The following is a 27796-nucleotide window of genomic DNA, read 5'->3' as shown; positions in this document are numbered from 1 at the left end:
TCTGGATTTTCCTATTCCAGGACATTTCATATGAACGGGATCATGTCATGTGGTCTTTTGTGATGGGCTCCTTTCACTTGCATAATGTTTTCAAGATTTGTCTGTCTTGTAGCATGTATTGTACTTAATTTAATTTTTTTTTTTTTTTACTTTTTATGGCCCAAAAGATATTCTGTTACATGGATATACCACATTTTGTTTATCCATTTGTCAGTGGGTGGACATGTGGGTTGTTTCTCCCTTTTGGCTATTTTGAATAATGCTACTATAAACATTTGTGTGCAAGTTTTTGTGTGGACATGTTTTCATTTCTCTTGGGCATATCCCTAGGGGTGGGCTTGCTGGGTCATGTGGTAACTCTGTGTTTAATTGTTGAAGGAATTGCCAGACTTTTCCAAAGTGGCTGTGCCATTTTATATCTCCATCAGCAGTATATGAGGGTTTCGGTTTCTCCACATCCTCACAGACTTTTTCACTAACTTTTTGATTCTAGCCATCCTGCTACATATAAAGTACTACTTCATTGTCCTTTCGATTTGCATTCTCCTGTGGACAGGGTTGTCAAGCATCTTTTCTTGTCTGTGTGCCATTTGTATATCTTCATTAGAGAAATGTCTGTTTAGTTCTTTGATCCTTTTTTCCTGCCAAGGATCATTTGATTTTTTTAACATTTTAAAAAATTAACAGACTGCTTTTTAGAGCATTTTTACATTTCAGGAAAATTGAACAGAAAGTAGAGTTCCCATACAGGGTGGGGCTAAAGTAGGTTTGCAGTTATGAGTACATGAAACAGTTTATTCTTGTATTATTCTTTATTAATTATTATATTATTTTCCATATGAACAACTGTAAACTTATTTTTGCCCCACCCTGTATATTCCTTCCATTATGTTCATCAGGGTTACAGAATACATGATCAATATGTAAAAATGAGGATATTTTTTTCCCATTGATTTCTGGAGAGAATGGAAGGGAGGTAGGAGGGGGAGAGAGAGATAGAAACATCAACATGAGAGAAACACATCGATTGGTTACCTCCTGCATGCACCCCCACCGGGGCTGGGGAACCTGCAACTGAAGTACGTGCCTTTGACCAGGAATCGAACCCAAGACCCTTTGGTTGTAGGGCCAATGCTCTAACCTTTGAGCCACACCAGCCAGGGCAACATTCATCTTTTATCTCTTACCTAGACAGTGGTAGCATCCTAAAATCTGGTCTACCTGCATGTCTCTTTTTGCTTTATTTCAAGTCCTTTCTCACTTATTTTCTAGATTTAATACTGGCTGAAGCAAGGATAATGAGATCAATAAAAGGGTCCTTAGAATACCAGTCACAGTGTGGGTACTAAGAGATGTCTGAATTGGTCTATTTTCAGGCATTTCAAATGGCACAGAAGAAGTATACCTGTTAAGCACTATTAGGAAACCCCTGTAGGGAGAACACAGGGAAAAGCAGACCTCCCCTGTGTCTCCTTTGGGCCTGATAACTTGATATGATATAGAATTATAACCTTAAATTCAATTTACCCCTTGAAATTCTTTTTTTAAAAAATATATTTTATTGATTTTTTACAGAGAGGAAGGGAGAGGGATAGAGAGTTAGAAACATCGATGAGAGAGAAACATTGATCAGCTGCCTCCTGCACACTTCCCACTGGGGATGTGCCCGCAACCAAAGTACATGCCCTTGACCGGAATCGAATCTGGGACTCTTCAGTCCGCAGGCCGACGCTCTAGCCACTGAGCCAAACTGGTCAGGGCACCCCTTGAAATTCTTGACTCACATTTTACATCCTTCATAACACTGCCCTTTTCCAGACCGAATGATCTCAGCCAGGGTACTGCAACAGTTTTTCTTTCTCATTGCTTTTAGAATGACTTACCAAAAACTCATTTTATTTTGCTCCTGCAGTGGACATGCATTTGTATTAAAAAGGGAAAACAAATAGGAATTTAAAGGATATTAACTGATCATGAAAGTTACTGTGAAGTGTCCTAATTCCAATAAAGTTATCTTTTTGAATTCATAGGTCTTGTTAACTTGAAGCACTCCACAGCTCCTTTTTTAAAAGTGGAGCCTTTTCTCCCAGGACACTATGAGGTTTTGGATTTAAAGCCAAATGGCAAAGTTGCATCGGTGGAAATGGTCAAATATCATCACTGCAGAGATGAGCCTCTACACGCCCTCTATGACAGCGTGGAGAAACTATCCCCAGGTAATAAAGCAAACGCCCACCTACCCATTCCCCACCTCTCTCCCAAAGGAGGATTAGACTCACACATCATTGGAATGATTTCCTATTGATGATCTGTTTCCTATTTAATTTGGAGGAGGCACAGTGGGATCTGACAAACTCCACTGTTGAGCAAATGCCGTCAGGATAGATGTCGATGATTCTAACCCTCTTTGCAGCAAGTAACTCAGCCCGAGCGTGTCTGGTGCTGTTTCACCTACTTTATGTGTTCACAGGTTTTGAGATAGAAACTGTGAAGAGCAACCTCCGCATCCTTTTTGACAATGCCATTAGGAAACGTTTGATGACAGACAGAAGGATTGGCTGTCTTCTATCAGGTGAAGACCGTTAAAAAAACAACTAGTTATATTTATCATGTATTTGTTTAAGTTAAAGGATTTGTAGCTATCCCTGAGGTTTTGCCCATAAAATATTTACTTTATGACTTAATCTTTTCTCCATTATAGGATGAAACAGTTTTCTCTAAGCTGCATTTCATATTTATGGTAATTTAGCAAGTTAAAGTTACACTATAATTATTGTTGGGATGAGTGAGTAGACATTTTTTAGAGTTGTGTGTAGTGATTGTTGAACCCATTCAAATGCCGTTACCATGATCACTGGCTATGTTAGATTTTTCTCTTATTAAAGTTGACTTTCGGTTTATAAAAGTTGGGGATTTAAAATGATAAAACTGCAGTCTTGGTGCTTAATACGAACGCAGGTCATCTGTCCCAATCTGTGCACGGCACATGACCAGTACACCTGTCGTCTTGCTCGTAGGGGGCTTGGATTCCAGTTTGGTTGCTGCCACCCTGATGAGGCAGCTAAAGGAAGCCCAAGTCCAGTACCCTTTCCAGACATTCGCAATTGGCATGGAAGACAGTCCTGATTTACTAGCTGCCAGAAAGGTAAGACACCATCTCTGCCTGTTACTAGAATGAAAATAAAGTCAGTAATGATGATTCTGTACTTCTGCTATATTGACTCTGGTAATTGTTTTAACATGAACTGTGTTAAAATGTAATGAAATGCCGGTTTCAACTATGTTGTATACTGTATTCTGGGTACTTTTATCTACCATGGTCAATGCAGTTCTCACAAAAACCTTATGATAATCATTCTCATTTCTAAAGTGGTTAGGCCTTCAGGCTTAGGAGCCTGATGGCTCATTTCAAATCCTAGCTCCACCTTGCAGTTCCTCACTTATGAGGAAGTAATAGTATCTACTACAGAATAGTTTTGAGGTGAAAATTATATAATTCACAAAAAGTGCACAGGGTAGAGCCTAGCATGTAGTAAGTACTTGGTGAATGTTAGCTGTTATTTTATTTTTTTACGATTTTAAAAAATTGATTCTTAGAGGAAAGGAGAGGGGAGAGAGAGAGAGAGAGAGAGAGAGAGAGAGAGAGAGAGAGAGAAAGAAACATTGATGTGAGAACAGAATATTGATTGGCTGCCTCCTGCAAGCCCCCTACTGGGGATTGAACCTACAATCTGGGCATGTGCCATGACGGAATCAAACCAGCAATCTTTTGGTGCATGATATGACACTCAACCAATTAAGCCACACTAGCCAGGGCTTGAGTTTTTTGTTTGTTTTTATGAAGCAGTATGTTTAGGACTATGGGGAAAGGTGATGTAGTACACATTCAGTGTGCAGGAGACCTCATTCCTAATCTGGAAAAACTGACATAGAATGATGATAAAGAGCTAGAGAGCACTCCCAAAGCAAGTTGATTAATGATGAAAGAATCCAAAATAGCCAAAGAAAATAGAATAAGGGGAGGGGCCATTGCATTTAGGCATAACATCCCAGGTATAAAATGAGGCATTGCAGGAGGGTGGAAAGATGGCCAAGGTTAGAGCAAGACCATGCTGGACTAGAGAAAGATGAGGTAGGTTAGGTAAAGTAGATGTGTGTTTCGGGGGTGGGGTAGTATGCTAAATGGAAGCCTCTTACTGTTAGCTTGAAATCTTGCAGTGAAAGGCTGATGGGAGTTCTACTTCTTGGTGGTTGAGTGGAGGGGAGGGACTGGGGGGAGGCAAGGGAACTTGACTAGGTGGGACTTCTATGTGGTGGCCTGGAGAATCATGTCCCCATATTGTGGGGGCCTACTGAACCATTTCCCCTTATTTTGCCTAGTTTTCCACTATTGTTAGTTCATAAGACATACTGAAATAGAATCAAGTTTCATTTCCAAGGGCAGTTCTTTTCTTTAAATAACAAGTGTGTGGGTATTTCTTTATGTAATCAGGTGGCAAATCATATTGGGAGTGAACACCATGAAGTCCTCTTTAACTCTGAGGAAGGTATTCAGGCCCTGGACGAAGTCATATTTTCCTTGGAAACTTATGACATTACAACAGTTCGCGCTTCAGTGGGTAAGGTATTTTATATCAAAAAGGCTTTTAATTCTGAGAAACTATAAGTTGTAAGAATATTATTTCAAGCAACAGTTTAAAAAGCATACTCCAGAATAAATGTAAATAGTCACCAATTATCTAAGACAAGATCATTTAAGAATTCCCTGAATTTCTTGGAGTGAGAGAGACAACAAACTTCCACATTTATAGTATCACTGTTGATATTTCTCTAAAAAGTAGATTATATGTTCTGCAACCTCTTCCCCCAATTTCTCTGTATAATGTTTCTTGGGCTATATAGGGAAATAGGTCTGTGTGGTAACTAATTTTCTGTAAGAAGTACTCATTTTAGATATATTCTGATAAATTATCATACAACTTATCAATCAGTAACAGGCAATACTAGTTTTATCTGGTGGATACATTCCAATATCAGACTGATGCAGTGTTGTTGAGCCTCTAATATGTACTGGCTTAGATATGCCTCTTTTAAGAGACTCAGAATCTGATAAGACTGTATAATATATCTGGTGTTAATATTTCATTGGGGCGGAAGCAATTAGTAAAAATGTCTAAAAAATCTGCCTAGGGAAGCGTTAAGAACAAATACTGGTTTACAGGGATGTGGAGCAGGAACCAATGGGCATCTTTTAATAACTTATGTAGTATCTTTAACTATATGTGAAAATTGGTGGATGGATAGTATTAAAAAAAATTAAAGCTAAACTACCAAAACCTTAACTCTCTTACTATTTTTTGTATACTTAATCTAAAACTTGTGCTTTTGCAGTGCAATAGCCCAAAACCATTCCACAATTTCATATATAGGTTTTAAAATGTTAATGCTTTTAGACCAAGAATGTCCACCTTAAAATTTTGCTAAACTGAACAATGATGCAAATATCTTAAAAATTTCATACGTTTCATACCAGTATCACCATACAAAAGTGATAAGAGTCTAATCTAAGAACAAAACTTGTAATTGTTTCCAAAAACCATTTAAAAATAAAAGACATTTTTGGTGAAGAGTTATGTCGACATTAATAGTAATTTCTGTCTCTTCTTTAAGGTATGTACTTAATTTCTAAGTACATTCGGAAGAACACAGATAGTGTAGTGATCTTCTCTGGAGAAGGCTCAGATGAACTTACGCAGGGTTACATATATTTTCACAAGGTAAGCATTCAGAAATGGAAGGATATTGGTGTTAGATTAAGAAAAGCATGAAAAATGAAAAAAAGGGGGAAGTATGAATTATTTCACTATTTTCAGTATAGCAGTAACACTTCTGAGTACCTTGGGAGGTATATGAGGAAATCTGAGACTGTCTGCTTTGTGTTTTCTTGGAGGGAGAAAGAAGTCTTAATAATGTCGATAATCTCTATTCTTCAAGCATGGGAATCAGGTCCCTTAATCCCCTGTGATATTATGGTTATTGCACAGTGTGTCCATTGTATTTGTTCTTTGGTGTGAGGGAAGACATATTTTATACAGCATCCTTCCCTTCCCTAAACTCTGTGGCTTTTTGCCTTACCCACCTTTAGAGTTGGAGTATGTGTAAGAATAAGAAGCAAAAACTTTATTTGCTCAAAGCACATCTGTCTGTGCATTTCTAACTGTCAGCTGTTTGTTGGTACGCTAGGCTCCTTCTCCGGAACAGGCCCAGGAGGAGAGCGAGAGGCTGCTGAAGGAGCTCTATCTGTTCGATGTCCTCCGCGCAGATCGAACCACTGCTGCCCACGGGTAACTCAGTGTTTTGAGAGGCGATGGTAAAAATTAACCTCAAGCACCGAAAGTGCAGTGGCCGACTTTTTTTTTTCTTTCCAATTGGTTATATGTTGTCGAGTATGACTTTTATAGAGAAAATGAAGCTTGTCTCTTAGCCCCAAAGAAATTAGGTTAAATTCAAAGTGCTGCTGTGGGAATGTGAGAGGACTTTCACAGGTGGTTCTAGACCAGTGATGGTGAACCTTTTGAGCTTGGTGTGTCAGCATTTTGAAAACCCTAACTTAACTTTGGTGCCGTGTCACATATAGAAATTTTTTGATATTTGCAACCATAGTAAAACAAAGATTTATATTTCTGATATTTATTTTATATATTTAAATGCCATTTAACAAAGAAAAATCAACCAAAAAAATGAGTTCGTGTGTCACCTCTGACACGCTTGTCATAGGTTCGCCATCACTGTTCTAGACCAAGTTTCCACCTTCACAGCATAACAACATTTCGCTCATATCTGAACAACTGCGAGGGAAGGCAGTTGCAGCTCTTTTTAAGTCTCGAAGGAAAGTAAAAATTCTACACCTCCTTGTCACAGGTGCTGAGCACCTGCCTGTTTGATGCTGTGGTGATCCTGCGTAGGGATAAGAAGATGCGGGAGGTTTGATAAGATTATAAAACCAGGTTTCTATGGCATCATTTCTGTTGGCTAAAGTTTTCACTTTTTCCTGGTTGGTTGGCTCAGTTGGTTGGAGCATCATTCTGTACACCAAAAGGTTTCAGGTTCGATTCCCGGTCAGGGCACATACCTAGGTTGTGGGTTCGATCTCCTGTTGGGGTGCATGCAGGAGGTAACTGATAGATGTTTCTCTCTCACGTCGATGTCTCTCCCCCTTCCTCTCTCTCTAAAATCAATAAAAGCATGTCCCCGAGTGAGGATTAGATAAGTATATGTTATAAAGTTTTACTTTTTAGCTGGTCATGTTGGAGAGTTGAAGATACTTGCTATACATGATAAATAACCAACATTAAATGTTTCTGTTGCTTCTACCAACCACGCTTAGATTAGAGAGTAATAAATTATGGGGGTGGCATTGAACGGAACCCGTGGTTATGGTCCTATCCCTTGTCCTAATTAGTCACCAGGATTCAGGATGCAAATGATACCCCTGTGAGGAAACCAGAACATTGGTTTATACTGAATCTTATATGTAAATTTTCAATCAGTCGAGCAAAAAATTTTGAATTATCATTACAGCTTTTAATAGGACAAGAGATGGTCTCACCCAGAAAAATCTTTGAGTCTGAAAGGCCAAGGCAAAGGACGTTCTTAATCATCCATGCCACTCGTGATTCTTTCTCTGCTTTTTGAGATAGGTGTTCACTTGTTCCCAAAAGGGAAAGTAAAAGTAATTCTTCTCAAACTGCTTGTTTCACTCCCTATTTGAGGTAATACATATGTATTCATGGGTTCTTACAGGGCTATCAGTTAGGAGGATTGAAAAAAATGACATTATAATCTTAACAATACTTAGAGGCTGGTTAAATTGCTAGGAAACTCTAAACCAGGATCTAAATGGACAGGCGCTAAATACCCATCTTGATTTGGATCTCTTCTCTTCCCCTTTAAGCCTGGAATTGAGGGTCCCATTCCTGGACCATCGGTTTTGTTCCTATTACTTGTCTCTGCCGCCTGATATGAGAACCCCCAAGGTAGGTGCATCGGTTCAGGATAAAAACTGGCCATTGGTGTTGGTTGTATCTGTAGCTTTTCCTGATGCTCCTTTTGTCTTCAGAACGGGATAGAAAAGCATCTCCTGAGAGAGACATTTGAGGACTCCAATCTGCTACCGAAAGAGATTCTCTGGCGACCGAAAGAAGCCTTCAGTGATGGCATAACCTCCGTTAAGAATTCCTGGTTTAGGATTTTACAGGAACATATTGAGCATCAGGTATGATGCTTTTTAAAGTATTTTCTGGAATAGGGCAATTTGGGTATAGAGTATATTTTGTGCTTAGTTTCAGTGTTTTTTATCTGTAGGAGAGACTTCCTCTTTTTTAAGAATTAACTAGCACGCAGGATTATAAAGTAGCATCTCATGTTAAGAGAGAAGAGACTTAACCAATGTTCTTTAAAAGTTCCACAGCTGTGCATTTTGTGGTCTTTAACACTTTCTAAGTGATGGGTGATGCAGGAGGTCTCCGGCCGTATTTACAGTCAAGCCTTTTCATATCTTTCTTTTCTCTTTTGGTTTTATGAAGCCAAATTAAATACATGTATTTCTATGCCATTTAAAAAAAACCATTCTGGTTTTATACTCTCATTCTTACAGGTTGATGATGCAATGATGGCAGCGGCAGCCCAGAAGTTTCCCTTCAACACTCCTAAAACGAAAGAAGGCTACTACTACCGTCAAATCTTTGAACGCCACTACCCAGGCCGGGCTGACTGGCTGACCCACTACTGGATGCCCAGGTGGATTAGGTGGATTAACGCCACCGACCCTTCTGCACGCACTCTGACCCATTACAAGTCAGACACCAAAGCGTAGGCACTTTCTAAGCCATAGAGTAAATGTGAAGGGTAGAGGACTTGGGGGCTGCAGGGGTAGCATTGAGCTTCATCTACCCAGGTGGTGAAAAAAATAAAAGTCTTAAATCTAAAACATTGCCACAGTCATTTATATTCATACTGTTCTTTCATTAGCGGTGACTAGGAACTGAGTAGCTTTTACTATGTCACAGTAAGGGGGAGAGTGGGTGAGGAAAGGGGGGGACAGCCTGGTGTTTGCTGCGAGAATGCACAAGCACCCTCCTGGCAGGGTTGCTTTGTCTCTTGCCCACGGGGCCTCCTTCCAGTCCTCGCCTGGTCAGAGTGGTCTCTCTGACTTCCCTTTCTCAGTTCTTTCTGCATCCTGACAACTGGCTAGGCCAGTGGTCGGCAAACTCATTAGTCAACAGAGCCAAATATCAACAGTACAACGATTGAAATTTCTTTTGAGAGCCAACTTCTTTAAACTTAAACTATATAGGTAGGTACATTGTTATTAACTTAATTAGGGTACTCCTAAGGCTTAGGAAGAGCCACACTCAAGGGGCCAAAGAGCCGCATGTGGCTCTCGAGCCGCAGTTTGCCGACCACGGGGCTAGGCCGACTCCGGAGGAATTCGTCCTTTGCAAGAGTTCAGGACAGCTCTGTTTTGTTAAGATAGTAATTCAGATTGTTGTTGTTGAGCCAGTGCAATGTGTCTTCTGGAACTGTTGATGCTAAACAGCACCCGATGTTAGACCTTGGTCCTTAAAGTTTGGCTAAGAAAGAATTCAGAGCCAAGTCTCAAATACAAGGAAACGTTTATTTAGAAAGTCACAGAGGTAGAAGAAGTGAGCCATAGAAGAAGTGAGCCAGCTGGGGCTACATAAGCTCAGGAAACCAGTTACAGAGGCAGAAGAAGGGCACTGATTGCTTAGTATAAAGAAAGCAAAGGCATGTGCCTTGAGGGAAGAAAGGGAAAGATAGGTTTGGGCTTGAGAGGGGGGCGGGGGGTGGAGCAAACGAAGGAGCACACTGGATAGTTTGTCTTAAGGGATTTTTATCTGTTTTCCAAATTGGGGGACTTTAGGGGAGATTTCAGGGGAGGCTCTCAATAGAATATTCATCAAAGTTCCAGGTGTGTCCTTCTAGTGTTGTGGTCTCTACTGATGGGTCGGTGCTCGTGTAGGGGATCATTAGTCATTGCAGCTGGTCTTGATTCAGCCATGGTGTCGCCCCCCCCGCATGACCTACATGCTTTTCTGGGCCTGGAGCTGAAACAGAACTGAGGCTTAGATGTTATCTCTAGTTTGACCAAAACTGTCTCCATGTGGTCAATAGACCTGAAGCTTTGCTCCTGAGATTATTTGATATGGGTCCGAACCTCATTGCCTTGAGTGCTTAATGCTGAAGGGAGTGGCTATGCAAGGGCTTGGATGGGAAGTGTCTGAGGCTTTTCTTCGGCCCCCTTGTTTCTCCTAAGGGGCTCTGGTGCATGACTGGTGACATGCGAGGGGAGGAAAGGTTAGGGAAGGGTCTGAACTGCATGACCAACAATATGAAAGATCAGGGGGTCTAAACCACGTGACCAGCAACATGCTAGGGAAGGAAATGTCACCCTGGGAGCGAGGTCCCACCCTACAATGCTTGTCCTCTCTGTTCTGCCCATTGCTAAGTACCAGGGGTTTTCCATCCTGGTGACCTTCCATACCTGGCTTATCATTCCCACTCCACTCATGTCTTTCTGACTACTATGTCAGGACTCTTGTTCTTGGTCAAAGGTCAGCAAGCTTTTTCTGCAAAGGATCAGACAGTCAATCTTTTAGTCAGTTGGAACTGTTTAACTTGGCCATTGTAGTGCAGAAGCATCCATAGGCAGTGTGCAAAGAAAAGTGTTCATTAAAACTATAATAATAGGCGGGTAGTATTCATGGGCCACAGTTTGCCAAGCTCTGTTCTAGAGGAATAACCCAAGCCAAGCATTTCCCACAAAAGGAAAAAGCGTTCCGAACCCAGGTGGGGAAAGAAAGTATAAGAAGGAAACATTTTGGGGAGAAAAAATTATCCTCTACCTTTTTAATAATCACATGAACATGAGAGGTTAGGAGAAGAAAAAACAAAGTTTAAAAACATACCTCTTGTATACAAGGGAGAGACCCAGGACAATTGAGTAATGTGGCATTTCCGAAGCCATCACCTTAAATACCAACCTCCGCTGAAGACAAAAGACGTTGGGGGTGGAGAGTACAGGAGGTTACCAGGAAAACCACCCCAAACCCTGTTAAGATTGGAATGTGGATAAGTCTCCTTTGATGGTGAAGGGACAGGCCTGTGCAGTGAGGGAGACGCCCTTACACATATAAATGTCCTTTGACAAAGAGGAGCTTCTAGTTGGTTTTCAGAGCTTTCTCCCAAGTCTGCTCTTGATTAAAATTAACCTAAAATAATCAATATTCCCAAAGAGGCATATTTTGGGGTAGCAAATTCTGCTCCCCTTCATGTCCAATGAACAGGTAGATTTTCATTGGAATGCTCATCAGTTGTGTAGGGACAATATTTTGAAATACATTAAAGATGAACTTAGTTATTAGAAATTTGAAGAGGAATCTGGTGGCACACAGGTAAATATGAGCATGCTTGATGGGAAGAGCGAAGAGACCAGGAACTTCTCTGGTAAGTTGGAGGATGGAGTCTGAGGCTAGCTATAGACCTTTACTTAAAATTTCAAAATGCCTCTAGGAAGCTGAAGAAATGTCACTAATATTGGCTGGCTCTTAATGGTAATCTTGTATTTGCAGGTGCTTGACTGGCTTAAAGCTAGCATGATTTGGTTCCGGGTATATCCATGGTACAACCCCACCCAGCCAAGCTAAGTGACCCCAACAATGCTTGGGAAACTTGGCTGGTCATGGTTCTGAGGCAGGAAAGTGAGGCTAGAGAACAAAGGCCTAGAGCTTCCTCCCTCCCCTTCTCTCTCTTCGCTGGGACTTCACAGGCGCTGCCTTTACTGACCACCTGTTCCCCTGCGTTCCCCTCCTCACTCTCCTATAATCAGAAGGACCAAAAAAAACTTGCTATCCAGAGAGAAGACAAGGATGAGTGGCATCGGCAGCACCCCACCAGTGGGCATTGGGAAGGGGGTGACTGCCCACGTTTAATAAACACCTTCCACACAGATCCCATCAGGGCATCCAGTTCTCTGAGGTTGCCTGCTCTCACTTCTCCAGTGCGTTCCATCGCTTTAGTAAATTTACTGTGCTTTGCTAAATCCTGTCATGCCCTTGAATCCTTTTTTATTCTGTGACAAGAACCTGGATTGGATGAGGCCTCCCTTGGCCTCTCTGGATGTCACCCAGCATCAATTGTCCAGTGTACAGATGACCCTTGAACAATGCTAGCGGTTAGGGGTGACAAGCCCCTGCACAGTTGAAAATCTACATTGAACTTTTGACTCCCTCTCTCCCCAAGTTTAATTACTAATAGGCTACAGTTGACTGGAAGCCTTACCGATAACATAAACAACTGACTAAAATATATTTTATATGCATATTATATGTATTACATACTGTATTCTTACAATAAAATAAGCTAGGGAAAAGAAAACACTAAAATCCTAAAGATGAAAAAATACACAAAGTATTTTTTGAAAAAAAAAAAAAAAAGAAATCCATATATACGTGGACCTGTGCAATTCAAATGCATGTTCAATGGTCAGCTGTGCCCTGCAAGACGAAGGTGTGCCATACACCACAAACTGGCAGTGTTTGAGGATGCGAGTTTGGCTCCAGATTTTAAACTTTAGTGACTATGGAATCTGGCATATTTAGATACCACCCACGTGTTTGACAGTGGAGATACTCATTCCTGCCCATTTCCTAGCAGTGAACTCTGTCCTACAGGCCAACCATAACTATAGCAACTCACTGCACATAAGCTGCACGTGAGAGCTACTCAAAGTTTTTGGCATGTGGTATAACGTTAGCCTTTTCTTTTGCAACGAACATGGAAGGTTTGAAGAAACTGCCACTGGAGCATGTATGGATGACACAACAGTTTCCCTGGCCAAGCCTGTTTCCGGGGCCAATCTGACCTTGGTGACTCAGTGCTAAAGAGGTATGTGGTTTCCCTGCCAACAACAGATAACCCAGTCCTCTCAGCACAAACTAAGGGTGATTAGCTGACATTGCCCCGCCTTTTCAGCCTCACCCAAGCTGTGCCTAGTGGATGATGTGCCCCTTAAGAGGCTTTTTTCCACTTTGCCTTAACTCTGATGAAAAAGGGTACTTGATAGTTTTTGACAGAATGATTGGAGATTCCTCAAAATATAAAAATAGAGCTGCCATATGATCCAGCAATTCCACTTCTGGTTATTGATAAAAAAAAGAAAAACACACCATTAAAAAACCCCACTCATTTGAAAAGATATAAGCACTGCTATGTTCATTGCAGCATTACTATTAGTAATAGCTAAGATATGGAAGCAACCTAGATGGCGATTCCTAGATGAATGGATAAAAAAGATATGATATATATATATATAAGCAGCAGTAAAAGAAAATGAAACCTTGCCATCTGTGACAACATGAATGGACATAGAGGGCATGTTAAATAAGTCAGAGAAAGACAAATACCATATGCTTTCACTCACATGTGGAATCTAAAAAAAAATAAAAATAGAAACAGACCCATAGATACAGAGAACAAGCTGATGGTTGCCAAAGGGGGTGGGGTGGAGGGATGGGAATTTTAAAATACTCAGGGAGTTTGTTAAAAAATATAAATAAAAAATTAAACTTAAAAAAAACCCACACACCTAAATCCTACCATTGCTTTAAACAATAACGTTTTCTTGCAGATCCCTTACTGTAAAGGTGCAATTGTACATATGCAAGTATATGACCTTGGTTAGATAAGTTCTCGAAGCTTCAGAAACCCTTCACTGGGGAAGTATGTGAAAGAACTAACCCTAAGCCTACTGGAGTCAGACTCGTGTAAATACCTGGTTGAGGCCTCAGAGTCAGAGCTTGCCCCTCCTGTCTCGGGGTTACCTTAGTTTGGTTTGGAGCCTGAGGTAACAGATCCTTGGAGTGGGCGGGTCCCCAGGGAGGCAGTTCCATGATTCCAAACCTGTGCAGTGGACCAATCACACCCAGCATCTACCTACCCAAACTTCATTTGCTTGCTAGTCAGTGAGTTTACCCTCATTTGAGGAAGTGTGGCAGGTTTTATTTTCTAAAAGTGGCTACAGCAATACTTCTGCCTCCACAGACTTCTAGAGCCTTGCCACTCCTGAGGAGGCCAGCTCTTCTCCCCTGTCCTCGAGCCTGGGCAGCATTTTATGATTGCCTTGACTGGCAGAGCCCAGAAGAACACCCAACTTCCAAGGCTAGGCACAGAAAGTGACTTGGTTTCTGCTTTCTCTCGGTGCATGTTGTCAGGAAGCCCAGCCCACACGAAGAGGCCATGTGTAAGTCAGGGCTGATGGCCGCAGCCAACGTTTTGGTCAACAGCTATCAACCACCAGGTATGTGAGTGAGTGACCCTCCAGATTATTTGAGCTCCTTCCTAGTCTGAGTCTTCCAGCTCGGTCATAGGAAGGAGAGATAAGCCATCCCTACTGTGCTCTGTCCACATTCCTGACTAATAAATCCATAAACGTAACAAATGGTTGACACTATTATGGTTGGGGGTCAAACTGTAATAGTTACAGTTTGACATAGTAACTGGAACAAGTAAGCACTATTACCCCTATGTTACACAAGTCACTTGGGCAAACCCAAGTCATTCAGTTAATTACTAAGTGGTGGGACCCCCAAGTTAGCCAGAGAGATAGCTCCAGAGCCTTACTGCTCTTTCCTGACTATCTTCCCATTGTCAGCATAACACTCCAGCCTGGGTCTATGCTGGGAGTTGGAGACCAAGGGAAAGGGCCTCTGGGGTTGAGTTTGGGATAGGGACAGGGACAGTAGAGTTACCTCCCAGGGGATTATAGTGACTGTGGTCATTTGCTCAAACTATATGTCCATCTGGATCTCCAAGGGGCTCTGCTCATTTTTGAGGAGTTTATAATCACTCCAGGACAGGCTGAGGCACAATCTTGACACATACCTTCATGATCAGCAAGGCAGGGGACAGAGAAAATGAATCATGTACCGAAACTTAGAGCTTCCACCCTGAAGTGACACATCACCTTTTCTCACTTTTTATGGGCCAAAGCTAGTCACATGACCACTCCTGACTCTGAGGGTGCATGTACCAGAAAGGGAAAGAAAATATTTGGAGAACTGTTCTAATAACTGCCCAAATCCACCCTTCACTCACCAAATAGTTCACTCTCCTACACACAAACTATACTCATCCCCTTTTCAAGAGTGCAACCCAATAATTCCATTGTGTCATGGCCACAAGCCCAGAGTTCAGTATTTCTGGATGATGTACTGATGTGGAAGTCTGGTGGTGACACCTCTCCATGAACTAAGGGAAAGTTCTCTTCTCCCCACCTGTATAACAGCAGGGCAGGAATGGGATCATTACAACAACAAAATCATATATGTGCTCCTATTTGAAAAGGATAGAAGGAGAGACATCTAGCAAACACTAGCTGGTAGCAATTCTGACACCTTGCTCACTAGTCATTTTGAGGGCCCTCACCGTGGGTGTCCAGCAGAAAATTGTCTTTCTAGTTTCACCGACAGACAAGACACCTGTATGTTGGCAGAAGTGAATGACCTGTGGGAGAAATCGGGAACACTTTGAACGGGAAGTCTGATTTCTAACAATACAGCTAGCTGGAATCATGCCATCACGATGTTGGTTACCCAGAATAAGAGCTATCATTCCTTGGTCACCTCTCCAAAGTACCGAAGACTGCTCTGAAAACTATAACTGACTTTCACAACAGCCCTGTGAGAGCTGTACTATTGAGCTCATCCACATTTTATGAATGGGGCAAGTGGCACAACGGTATTATGTTGCATGCGCAAGTTCCTATAACTAGGAAGTAAGTAATCAGAGTAGGATATTTGATCCCAGGTAACAGGCATTTAGAGACTTTGTACTTAATTCTTATCCTGTTACCCTTCAAAGGATTAGAATATAATTATGTGCATTAAAAAATAATCAAAATAATTTCAAATTCTATATTTTTAATAGGAATATATATTCCATTTTATAGGTAATTCATAAGTTATTTAGCATGTTTAATTGAGCATGATAATTTTTTTCAATTTTAAAAATTTGTAACAAACACATAAGCACTCATCACTTGTACAATTTAGACAGATGTGACTTAGAGTTTATGTGATTTAGATCTTTTTTGAATTTTTACCATATTTCAGGCCCTTGCTAGCCAGTAAGTGGATGCAAAGAAGTTAATTCATAGTCCTTTTTGCAACTTGGAGAATTTTTAACAATGCTAGGGGGAAAAGTCATACACAAACTGTTGGTGTATTTTAGAACTTGGTTGTTGCAATGTAAAATATTTATTTGATGTCTGAAGGCTAATATACATAAAACCACAAGGTGGCAGTCATGACACATGATTGTGTCTTTCAGCAATTTTATGCATTTCTCAAAACAGTGGTGTGGACAAACTATTTTATGCCAAATTGGAGAGATGTTTTGTTCATTTCATAACATAAGTATGATGATTAGTAAGTATTTTTTACTTGCTAAGACATATGGCTTGTATTTTTTCCCCTGAACCTTTTATCTCCCCTCTTTTTTCTTTTCTTTTTCTTTTTAATATATTTGTATTGATTTCAGAGAGGAAGGGAGAGGGAGAGAGAGATAGAAACAGCAATAATGAGAGAGAATCATTGATTGACTGCCTCCTGCACACCCCACACTGGGGATCAAGCCCACAACCCCAGCATGTGCCCTGACGGGGAATTGAACTGTGACCTCCTGGTTCATAGGTCCACGCTCAACCACTGAGCCATGCTGACTGGGCTTCGTACTAGTATGTCCCTCTTTGATCCACCATCATAAATACACCTGTACAAAGTGTGTCCTTAAAAGTTAAGATCTCTTACATTCTGAAAGGTAAGAAGGAATAGGGATACCCCCAAATCTGTTTTTATTTGCCTTTCAAATGCAATAAAATATATACATAAGCTGTCATTTTTATAATTACCCACTCTAGCTAGCCCTGACTCATTTCAACTTATTCTAATCCACCAACAAGATAGACTCTTGTACTGAGCACTTTTGTTTACACATAAAAACAGCTAACAGGGTATTGGTGATGACTCACTGATCCAAGACCATAGGTTGCTATAACAATTCTGAAAGGTACCCACTATTGTTGTCATCCCAATTTTACGGAAGAAATGGAATGTACAAGCAACCTAAATAGTGAAAGAGAAGCTCAACTTGTGGCCAATGGAATTGTCTATTGATTATAATGGGTACCACAAAAAAGAGTTCTATATTAGCAAGGTGATTTTTCTTTGCAGGTAGATAACCTATAGAAATTTGCTGAACTCCAATTACAATGACCATTATCTTGTATAAGAAATGCCTTCTTTAGTCCTTACTAACACAGTTGTAACTTCTATCCATTAAATTTATACTTTATCAGGTTGAGCTCACCAGTGAAGATTTTTGTGGCAATGCTAGAAGTTCTGGAGCAGAAAAGTGAAGGGGCAGGGAAGAACCCTGTATCTGTTTGTTCTCTTTCAGGGAATGAGAAGAAAACAGGATTGAAAAAAAAAGGTTCATTATTGGGTAAAGTGACAGGGGTTTCTGGGGCTCTGCACAATTTTTTTAATCCTTTATTGTTTAAAGTATTACATATGTCTCCTTTTCCCCATTAACCTCTCCCTGGCCACTCCCATCCCTCAGCACATGCCCTCACCCCCCTACTGTCTGTGTCCATTGGTTAGGCTTATATGCATGCATACAAGTCCTTTGGTTGATCACTTACCCCACCACCACACACCCTCCCCTGCCTTCCCTCTGAGGTTTGATGGCCTGTTTGATTTTCCTATGTCTCTGGTTCTATTTTTGTTCATCAGTTTATTTTCATTATATTCCTCAAATGAGTGAGATCATGTGATACTTATCTTTCTCTGACTGGCTTATTTCGCTTAGCATAATGCTCTTCAGGTCCATCCATGCTGTTGCAAATGGTAAGTGTTCTTTCCTTTTTACAGCAGTGTAGTATTCCATTGTGTAGATGTACCAGAGTTTTTTAATGACACTCATCTGCTGGTGGGCACTTAGGCTGTTTCCAAATCTTAGCTATTGTCAATTGTGCTGCTATGAACATAGGGATGCACATATCCTTTCTGATTGGTGCTTCTGGTTTCTTGGGATATATTCCTAGAAGTGGGATCACTGGGTCAAATGGAAGTTCCATTTTTAACTTTTTGAGGAAACTGTTCTCCACAGTGGCTGCACCAGTCTGCATTCCCACTAGCAGTGCACAAGGGTTCCTTTTTCTCTGCATCCTCGCCAGCACTTGTCATTTGTTGATTTGTTGATGATAACCATTCTGATAGGTATGAGATGGTACCTCATTGTTGTTTTGATTTGCATCTCTCGGATGATTAGTGACTTTGAGCATGTTTTCATATGTCTCTTGGCCTTCTGTATGTCCTCTTTTGAAAAGTGTCTATTTAGGTCCGTTGCCTATTTTTTTATTGGATTGTTTACCTGCCTTTTGTTAAGTTGTAGGAGTTCCCTATAAACTTTGGAGATTAAACCTTTATCGGTGATAACATTGGCTAATATGTTCTTCCATGCAGTGGACTTTCTTGTTTTGTTGATAGTTTCTTTTGCTGTGCAGAAGCTTTTTATTTTGATGTAGTCCCATTTGTTTATTTTCTCCTTAGTTTCCATTGTCCTAGGAACTCTATCGGTAAAGATATTGCTACAATGTATGTCTGCTATTTTGTTGCCTATGGACTCTTCTAAGATTTTTATGGTTTCCCATCTTATGTTTAATTCCTTTATCCATGTTGAGTTTATTTTTGTGTATGGTGTAAGTTGGTGGTCTAATTTCATTTTTTTTTGCATGTATCTGTCCAGTTTTCCCAACACCATTTGTTGAAGAGACTGTCTTGACTCCATTGTATGCTCTTGCCTCCTTTGTCAAATATTAATTGAGCATAATGGCTTGGGTCAATTTCTGGGTTCTCTGTTCTGTTCCATTGGTCTATATGTCTGTCCTTGTGCCAGTACCAGGCAGTTTTGAGAATAGTAGCTTTGTAATATAGTTTGATATCTGGTTGCACAAATTTTTATCAGATCAAATTTTATGCTCTACTCTCTTAGGATCTTTCCTAAAATGTACTGAACACATTATATAAATTCTTTTACATCAAGCATGTCAAACTCGCGGCCCACAGGCCACATGCAGCCCACAATGAATATTTTTGCGGCCCAGCCAATATAATGGTATGAAAGAAACATTTTAATAAAAATTTCATAACTTAATTTTTCCAATATCCTGTTATACATAGTGATTAATAATGAACTACAACATTTGCTAATGACTGATTACTATAATCGTGTTGCATTCATTTTCCTTATGCACCTTACATGCAGGTGCACCATTTTTCTCCACTAATACTAGCAGCGAATATTTTAGTAGCCAATTGCCACGTCATTAGTCTTGGACTGACTTGTTTGGTGTGTGCAACAGGAAATATTTCACTTTCAGAGAACAAAAAATAGGTTTATTTGTGTTACGCTTATTAATTTGTATAGTTATTCAGTGTCTGGTAAGTTAATGTTCAAGAAAAAATATTAATTTTTATTAAAATGTTCTATTATTTTATATTAACAATTACTCATTTATTTCAGCCCTTTGTATGCAGCAGGTCTCTATTGAAATAAACCTACGTTTCTATGAAAATTGAAGCTTTTGTTTTTTTGCAGCCCACATCAACCTAAAGCTTGTTTATTTGGCCTGTGTTAGCCTTTGAGTTTGACATGCTTGTTTCACATTATCCCCTGACAAAGCCACATTCTGTTGTGTTTGGTGTGGGAATAGTCTGTGTGGTCCTAAAATGACCACAAGATGGAGCAAGATGATATTTAGTCAAATATGTTCCACAAAGTTTTTTGGGGAAATTTTTCTGTCAGTCTTAACATCTGAAGTGTGTGTGTGAGTGTGTGTGTGTGCATGCACACACATTTGTAGTCTAGCACTTTTTTTGTGAACATAGTTTGAAACCACAGGCAACAGCTGAGAGGGGCCAGGCCAGTGTTAATGGTGAAGCCAGCACAGGCAAGGAGTGGGTGCTGTGGTCAATGGCAAAGAAAGACCAGACCTGTGTATAAGGCACAGCTGCTCCTCAGGAAAGCCCATGTCCCCATCTTTCCTTGAAAGAGACCTGCCTACCTGCATACTTTAAATGCTGCTACTTGAGGTCCAGCTTCCAACCAGCCTGCATGCAGATGCAGACTGAGATCCTTCCTTTGGGGACACTGACAGGCCTTGGCATACCCCCAACTATTGGGGACCACAGAGAACAAAAAGGCGGCTTGGACAATCACAAAGTAGGTTTGAGAGACAACCAAGAGTTCAAGCCAGGCTGATCAATAAGCTTCATCTCTTATATGAGACCACTCTGTCAAGACAGGGAGAGGTGACTTGCATTTAATGCACAGCAACCAATGCATAGAATCAAGAAAATAAAGAAATAGAGAAATATACTACAATATACAAATATACTATATAAAACTCCAGAAAAAGACTTAATGAAATGGGGATAAATAATTTTCTTGTCAAAGAGCTAAAGGTAATGGTCATAAAGACGCTCACCAAGGTCGAGAGCAGTGCATGAACAAAATGAGAATTTCAACAAAGATAAAATATATACCAAGGCAGCAAACAGAAATCACAGCGGTGAAAAATGCAATTAACTGCACTGAACATTTTAATGTGAATTCAGCAATAGGCTAAGTCAAGTGAAGAATAGAAAAGCAAACTTGGAAGACAGGGCAGTGAAATTCATCCAATCAGAGGAGTAAAAAGAAAAAAGAATTTAAAAACAGAGTGGAGATAGTGAGGGTCTTAAGGGACACAATCCAGTGGACTTACAGGAGTTCCAGAAGGAGAAGAGAGACAGAAAGGGGCAGAAAACTTATTCAAAGGAATTATGGCTGAAGACTTCCTTAACCTGGAGAAAAAACAGACATCCAGATCCAGGAAGCCCAGAGAATTCCAAAAACAGAAGATAATCTTAAGAGCAATGGGAGAGAGAGAGAGAGAGAGAGAGAGAGAGAGAGAGAGAGAGAGAGAATGAGCTCTAAGTACAAGGGAACTTCCATAGAACTCTCAGCAGATTTTTCAACCATCAGAACTATCAGAAATTTTGCAGACCAGAAGGTACTGGCATATGTTCAAAGTAAACTGGAAGGAAAAACAACTGCCAAATAAGAATATTCTTACCAGCAAAACTGTCCTTCAGTATTAAAAAGATCAAGTTTTCCAGGAAAGCACAATCTGAAGGAAATTATCACCATTAGATCTACCTTACAAAATATGTTAAAGGGATTCCTTCAAGCTGAAATGAAAGGATGCTAATTAGTAACAGGAAAACATATGAAAGTATAAATCTCACTGGTAAAGATAAATATATAGTTAATTCAGAATAATCTTATTGTAGTGGCTAAATCACTTATAAATCTATTATAAAGGTTAAAAGACAAAAGTAAATAAAAATAATTATAACTACAATAAGTTGTTAATGGGTAAACAAGGTAAAATGTGTAAATGAGACATCAAAAATATAAAATGTGAGGGAGGGGTGTAAAACAGAGCTTTCGTATACATTCAAACTTAGTTGTTATGACTTACAATGGATTGTTACAAGTATAAATTGTTGTATGTAAGGAAGCCTCATGGTAACCACGAAGCAAAAACCTATAATCCTATATAATAAAAGGTTAATATGCAAATCGACTGAATGGTGGAACAACCGGTCACTATGACATGCACTGACCACCAGATGCTCAATGTAGGAGCTGCCCCCTGATGGTTAGTGCGCTCCCACAGTGGGAGCGCCACTCAGCCAAAAGCTGGGCTCACGTCTGGCGAGCGTAGTGGCGGTGGCGGGAGCCTCTCCTGCCTCTGCAGCAGTGCCAAGGATGTCAGACATCCCCTAAGAGCTCCTGTACTGTGAGAGGGCGCAGGCTGGGCTGCGGGACACCCCCCCCCCACCCAGTGCACGAATTTCGTGGCCCAGTAGATACATAAAAGATAGAGAAAACAATTAACAAAATTACAATAGTAAGTCTGTACTTATCAGTAATTATTTAAAATGTAAATGGACTAAATTCTTCAATAAAGACATATAGAGTGGCTGAATGTTTTTTGTTTTTTTTTTAAAAAAAGGCCCATCCACATGCTGCCTACAAGAGACTCACTTCAGCTTTAAGGGCACACACAGACTGAAAGTGAAGGGATAGAAAAAAATATTCTATGTAATCGGAACTCCCCCCAAAAACAGTGATAGATATACTTAGACAAAATAGAATTTGAGTCAGACTTTAATAAGAGACAAAGAAGGTCCTATATAATGAAAAAGGTGTCAATTAAACAAGAGGATATAACATTTGTAAATATTTATACACCTGACATAGAAGCACTTAAATATATAAAACAAATATTAACAGATCTGAAGAAAAGACAGCAATACAATACTAGTAGGAGACTTGAATACCCCATTTTTAACAATGGATAAGTCATCCAGACAGAAAATCAATAAAAAAGTAGACTTAAAGGACACATTAGACCAGATGACCTTAAGAGACATTTATATAACATTCCATCCCAAAGCAGCAAAATACATATTTTTCTAATAGTAGCTGCCATTGAGAAACAGTTAGACTGTCTTCCAAGGATATCTATTTCTTTTTAAATATATATATTGATTTAAATATATATATTGATTTAAATATATATATTGATTTCAGAGAGGAAGGGAAAGGGGGAGAGAGAGAACATCAATGGTGAGAGGGAATCATTGATTGGCTGCCTCCTGCATGCCCCTTACTAGGGATCAAGCATGCAACTCAGAATGTGCCCTTGACCCTTCAGTCCTCAGGCTGATGCTCTATCCACTGAGCAAAACTGGCTAGGGCAAAAAGTACAGTTTCTTGAAAACATTATACCAAACATGTTTTTGGTGTGTTTTTTCAGTGGACACATGGTAGTATTTTCTCCATACTGTTTTTACATATGCAACCTTAATGAACTGGAGCACATCAATTTCTTGCTCTAATAAGAGTTAACATACTTGAGTTGAGTATGGATACCAGACAGATATTCAGCATGTGAATAGTTATCAATTTGGCTTATCAATAAGTTTTGTTACTGATTTGTTCAGAAAAAGCTGAAATAAATTTTATTTGTCAACTGAGAGTAGCGATGTTCCAAAATAATTCTAATTCTATTGGGGGACACATCTATTTCCCCATTTGCATCTTGCCTTTTATCCTATAGTAGAGTCCCAGTGCACGAAATTCGTGCACTGGTAGGGTCCCTAGCAGCTGCTGGCTGCTGGCCAGGTACTCCCTCCTTTCACCCAGCTGGCCCCGCCCCCTGGTCAAACTCCTAGATGCACTCCTGGTCGAGGGGACATTTTGCATACTATGCTTTTATTATATAGGATTCTCCAGTAAAGATTGTGACCTCAGTGTTGCCAACACAACTGCTTTAGCTCAATATTATTCTTCTGTTTGCTCTGGATGCTGTTTGTTCCAATGCAAATGTGGAGGACAGGAAATAACCAAGTCTGTTTTTATCTGTGAGTGCATTGTTTTCTGGAAATAGAATTATTTTGTTCATTTGAAATTGCCTTTGATCAAACAAGTTGGTATAAACCAGAGATTTTTTTGTCGTTGCCTGCAGATGGCAGTGATTATTAACTTGTCATTCTAAATATAAGGTGTTGGTTTTACACCAGAGTTCTAAAGTGTTATATTAATGGCAGGGTTTATTGTGTTCTAATGAAAACTAGCAAGATTCACACGCTGCCTTTGAAGAAGAGGGCTGAACTTATATGCTTAACATTATGTCATTTAAAATATTAGGTAACTAGACACGAAACACAAAAGTCTTATTAAATGAACATACTTCACCTGATTGTGCAAAACATCGAATACTGACAAAAGAGTTTGAGAGCAGGGTTTGATGATTGTGGTCCAACTCAAGTAATGTGTCTTAGAAAATTAGATTCCAAAATATACTTAAATCATGATCAACATTTTCCTTTAAGTTTCCACAACAGGATGTAACAGTAATAGTTGATTGTTCCTCAAAAACCTTGGCAAGATTCAATCTGGAATGCAGACAAAAATGCCGTCCACATGGAAGGAGTAATCAGAAGGCAATGGAAACAAAACACCATCTTCCTCTTCCATAAGCCCTTGGAGAATGTATACAATTCTAAAGTCAGGAGGGAGGTATAATGGAACTGCAGAAGTCTGAGCAGAGTCCATTAAAATGGTCAAGGGAAATGAGTAGGAATTGTATGCAGGTTGACTCAAAAGGCGGGTGCTCATCAAGGCAATAAAGGAGGACCGGGAATGTGATCAGAATTACTTTTTCATGGTCACTGGGCATTGCTTTACCATTGAAAGTGGTTAATGTGGCATATGCTGAGAAGGACTGCTTGTGGTTGTGCACATTCGTGGAGTCTGCTGACCAAGGGCATGTAGAAAGTCGTGTATCCAGATATGTTGTTTCCAAATGAGTTACAAAGGGAACAAAATGGAAGTTTTGGGGATGCCCCGTGCTCTTCTGAGACTGAAGTAACTGAGTGAAGACAGCTGTGCCTCCCTATAAACTCTTGGCTATGGAGGCAGACCACTCAGTGCCAATTCTCACACTACCTTTAACTGAATTACAAATCAGTCAAAGGTAAATCTAGAGCATTGCTCTATCGTGAATCTAGAAAATTCACAGATATATTGGATAGTCGCACTGGAAGCACTGAGAGGAGGCAGGACAAGACCTTGTTGGAAATGCCAGTAATTTGCATATTAGATGGGACCAGATTAGATTTGTAATTCTATGACTTGCTCTTTTAAAAGAGAGGAAATGAAGATCAAGATGTGAGTGGAATGAACCTGAACATGAAATGTTTTGATTTAGCATAGCTATCTGGGCAATGGAGCTGCTAACTCTCTTCATTTCCTTTGTTTCCCTCTCTCTGAGCCAACATTTTCTCATTATGGATTCAGAAGATATTTATCAAGCTCCTACTCTGAGCTGGTGTTGTAGGCCAACAGTAGTCTCTTGGTACATGATTATTTAGTGGGTAAATTATGATAATTAGTAGTAAGACAAAGAAAATAAAGTCATAGTTTCCATCTTCAAATGGGCAGAAATAAAATAATGAAAGAGGAACAGAACTGAAGAGATGGGATATAGATCTACTAAAAATAATTATAATATAATGAGGTATACATTTTCCTAAGTACAACTTATTATCATCCCACAAATTCTAAAATATTGTGTTTTCATTTTTGTTCTATTCAAAATAGTTTCTAATTTCCCTTTTGATTTTTCTTCTTTGACCCATGGGTTTAATAGATGTGTGTTGTTTAGTTTTTAAACATTTGAAGATTTTTCAGACTTTTTCTGTTGCCCATTTCCTGGTTTAATTCCATTGTGGTCAGAAAGCATACTTTGTATGATTTGAGTCCTTTTAAATTTTGAGGGTTTTTCTTTTCTTGCTTTCTTTTGGTGAACGACACTCTTTGGATTTGGATAGTCACTTAGTGTATTGACAAGCCAAGTAAAAGTAGCTGCTAGTTGCTGTAACAAACCCCAAATTTCAGTGGTTTAACATAATAAATGTTTCTATCCTTTTCATAGTCCAAAGAGTGTGTGATGGGTAGCTTTTCCTGTGATGACTCAGGTACCTAGATTTCTTCATTTAGTGGCTCCCTTATCCTTTAGAGCAGTGGTTCTTAACCTTCCTAATGCCGCGACCCTTTAATACAGTTCCTCATGTTGTGGTGACCCCCAATTTCATTGTTACAAATTGAACATAATTAAAGCATAGTGATTAATCACAAAAACAATATGTAATTATATATGTGTTTTCCGATGGTCTTAAGTGACCCCCAAAGGGGTCACGACCCACAGGTTGAGAACCGCTGCTTTAGAGTATTCTTCAATTTCTACACTAGAAACTCTGCCTTCAGATGCTCAATGAATAAAGAGAAAGAACATGCAAGACCATCTGAGAAGTTCTAGAGGTCAAGCGTGGAAGTACTTTAAATTATATTTGCTCACTTTCTATTATCAGGAGCCTAATCATATGACCCTAAAATAAGGGGGGCAGGAAATGTTGTTTAGAAGTGGTCTCAGGAAGAGGGGGAAAAAGGTGGATATTCAGTGATACCAGCATTCTCTACTGTAGTAAATTTAGAATTATCTGGAATTAGGCTGCCTTTAATGAAGGCATATATTCCTCAATTTCTTAAATTTTCTGAAGTTATTGACTCATTTGATCTCTAAATAAAGCATCTCAGGATTTCTTCCAGTATAACTTCAGAAAATTGCAGTGAAGTTCCTATAGGATTTCTGCTTTTTACTTAAGATCTAATAGATTTATTCCCAACTTCTGTTTCCTTTCTGCTATGGCCAGTTGTCCCATTTCACTATAAACATGAACACAGCTCCCTTCATTTTTTAAGACCACACTGACACAAGATAGAAAATGGGTGGTAGTGATTATTAGAAAAGCATTACAGAAGACCTAGGTGGACAATCAAAGGGGGAGGGGTTACACATGGAAAAGGAAGATACTTGATATTGCTATTTCAAAGTTCCAGCAACCAAACCCTACAACAGAAGTCACTTCATGGTCATTTCTCTCTAGATCTTAGGATCTGGCCTATTGGTATATACATAGAGGCCATATAAGGCCATCTTCCAATCTTCTCTCTCCTCCCCAAACCAACCAACAACCAACCAAACAAACAAAACATTTTTTTTCAGCTTCCAGAAGAATCAGCAAAATGCTCAGTTAAGAAAACCAAACCTATTGGCCAACCAAACAACAAAAACAATAGGAAATAGCTTATCTACCAAAGGGAGACATTCTTTTTACTGTATTCTGAATAATTCCAAACTCCTTTAGACTCGACATTTCTCACACAAAGTAGTTATTGGTTCTGCTCTAAGTAACAATTTTCTCCCTAAAGTGCTCTCCAACTACCTAGATAAAACTACTTTATTTTTATTTTTTGTCTTTGCATTATTTGTTTGTTTTTAGTCCCTCTGGTATTTTTTTTTCCTTACATCAGTGATATATTCTAATAAAGTTTTCATGACTTCAAGAAATTGTTAAAAAAGTGAAAAGAAATCTGAGCTTTCAAAGAATCATTAAGAAAACAGCATTCTCAACTGTGTCTGTACATTAGAATCACCTGGGGCCCATCTAAAACTCTTGTTCTTCCACCCACACTCCAGAACAATTAAATTAGCATGGAGGAGGGGTGGGAGCTAGATATCAATATGTGGGTGTTTTTTTTTTTTTAAGATTTTCATGTGAGTCCAATGTGCAGCCAAGATTAAAAGCTATGGGGTTAGAAAACAACCCATTCTTTACTTTAAGGAGTTAAATTTTAGATGATGGTCAAATTGCAACAATATATATGTGTTTACAAAATTGGAGAACTAGGTGTCCCTTTAGACTTTAGAGCCGTTTCTCTTGGGAAATAACCTACTATTCACTTGGTTATCACTGTTCTAAGATACTCCTCCTGGAATATGATGCATTGGCTTCCAGATGAAATTAGATTGCTGCTTTCTCTGAAAGCAATAGCATTAGCTATGGTCATCACTCGATTGTCAAACTTGCTCATGTCAACCTGGGAATGAATGACTCTCCTTGTCAGTTGAATTTTATCCATGGGTAATGAAAACATTTCACAATGAATATAATTTAAAGTAAAAAAAATTGTATTAAAT

General features: G+C 39.6%; 1 protein-coding gene across 2 annotated transcripts in view; it reads left to right on the top strand.

Moving 5' to 3' along the window:
* Positions 1–8989, top strand: part of ASNS (asparagine synthetase (glutamine-hydrolyzing)) — an 82152-nt gene extending 73163 nt beyond the window's left edge. For both annotated transcript variants that reach the window (XM_023750741.1, XM_006085011.3), the window contains exons 4-12: positions 2031–2216; positions 2471–2572; positions 3018–3145; positions 4493–4619; positions 5671–5777; positions 6244–6344; positions 7955–8036; positions 8120–8275; positions 8657–8989. In XM_023750741.1, the coding sequence (XP_023606509.1) occupies positions 2031–2216; positions 2471–2572; positions 3018–3145; positions 4493–4619; positions 5671–5777; positions 6244–6344; positions 7955–8036; positions 8120–8275; positions 8657–8875 (1208 nt within the window). In that variant the 3' untranslated portion in view covers positions 8876–8989. The remainder of the gene's footprint in view (positions 1–2030; positions 2217–2470; positions 2573–3017; positions 3146–4492; positions 4620–5670; positions 5778–6243; positions 6345–7954; positions 8037–8119; positions 8276–8656) is intronic.
* The last annotated feature ends 18807 nt before the right edge of the window (positions 8990–27796 follow it).

Source organism: Myotis lucifugus, unplaced genomic scaffold (genome assembly GCF_000147115.1).
Source record: "Myotis lucifugus unplaced genomic scaffold, Myoluc2.0 scaffold_15, whole genome shotgun sequence".
In the NCBI taxonomy this organism is placed as follows: Eukaryota; Metazoa; Chordata; class Mammalia; order Chiroptera; family Vespertilionidae; genus Myotis; species Myotis lucifugus.
Note: the sequence above shows the minus strand (reverse complement) of the source record. Positions and strands in the feature narration are given on the sequence as shown.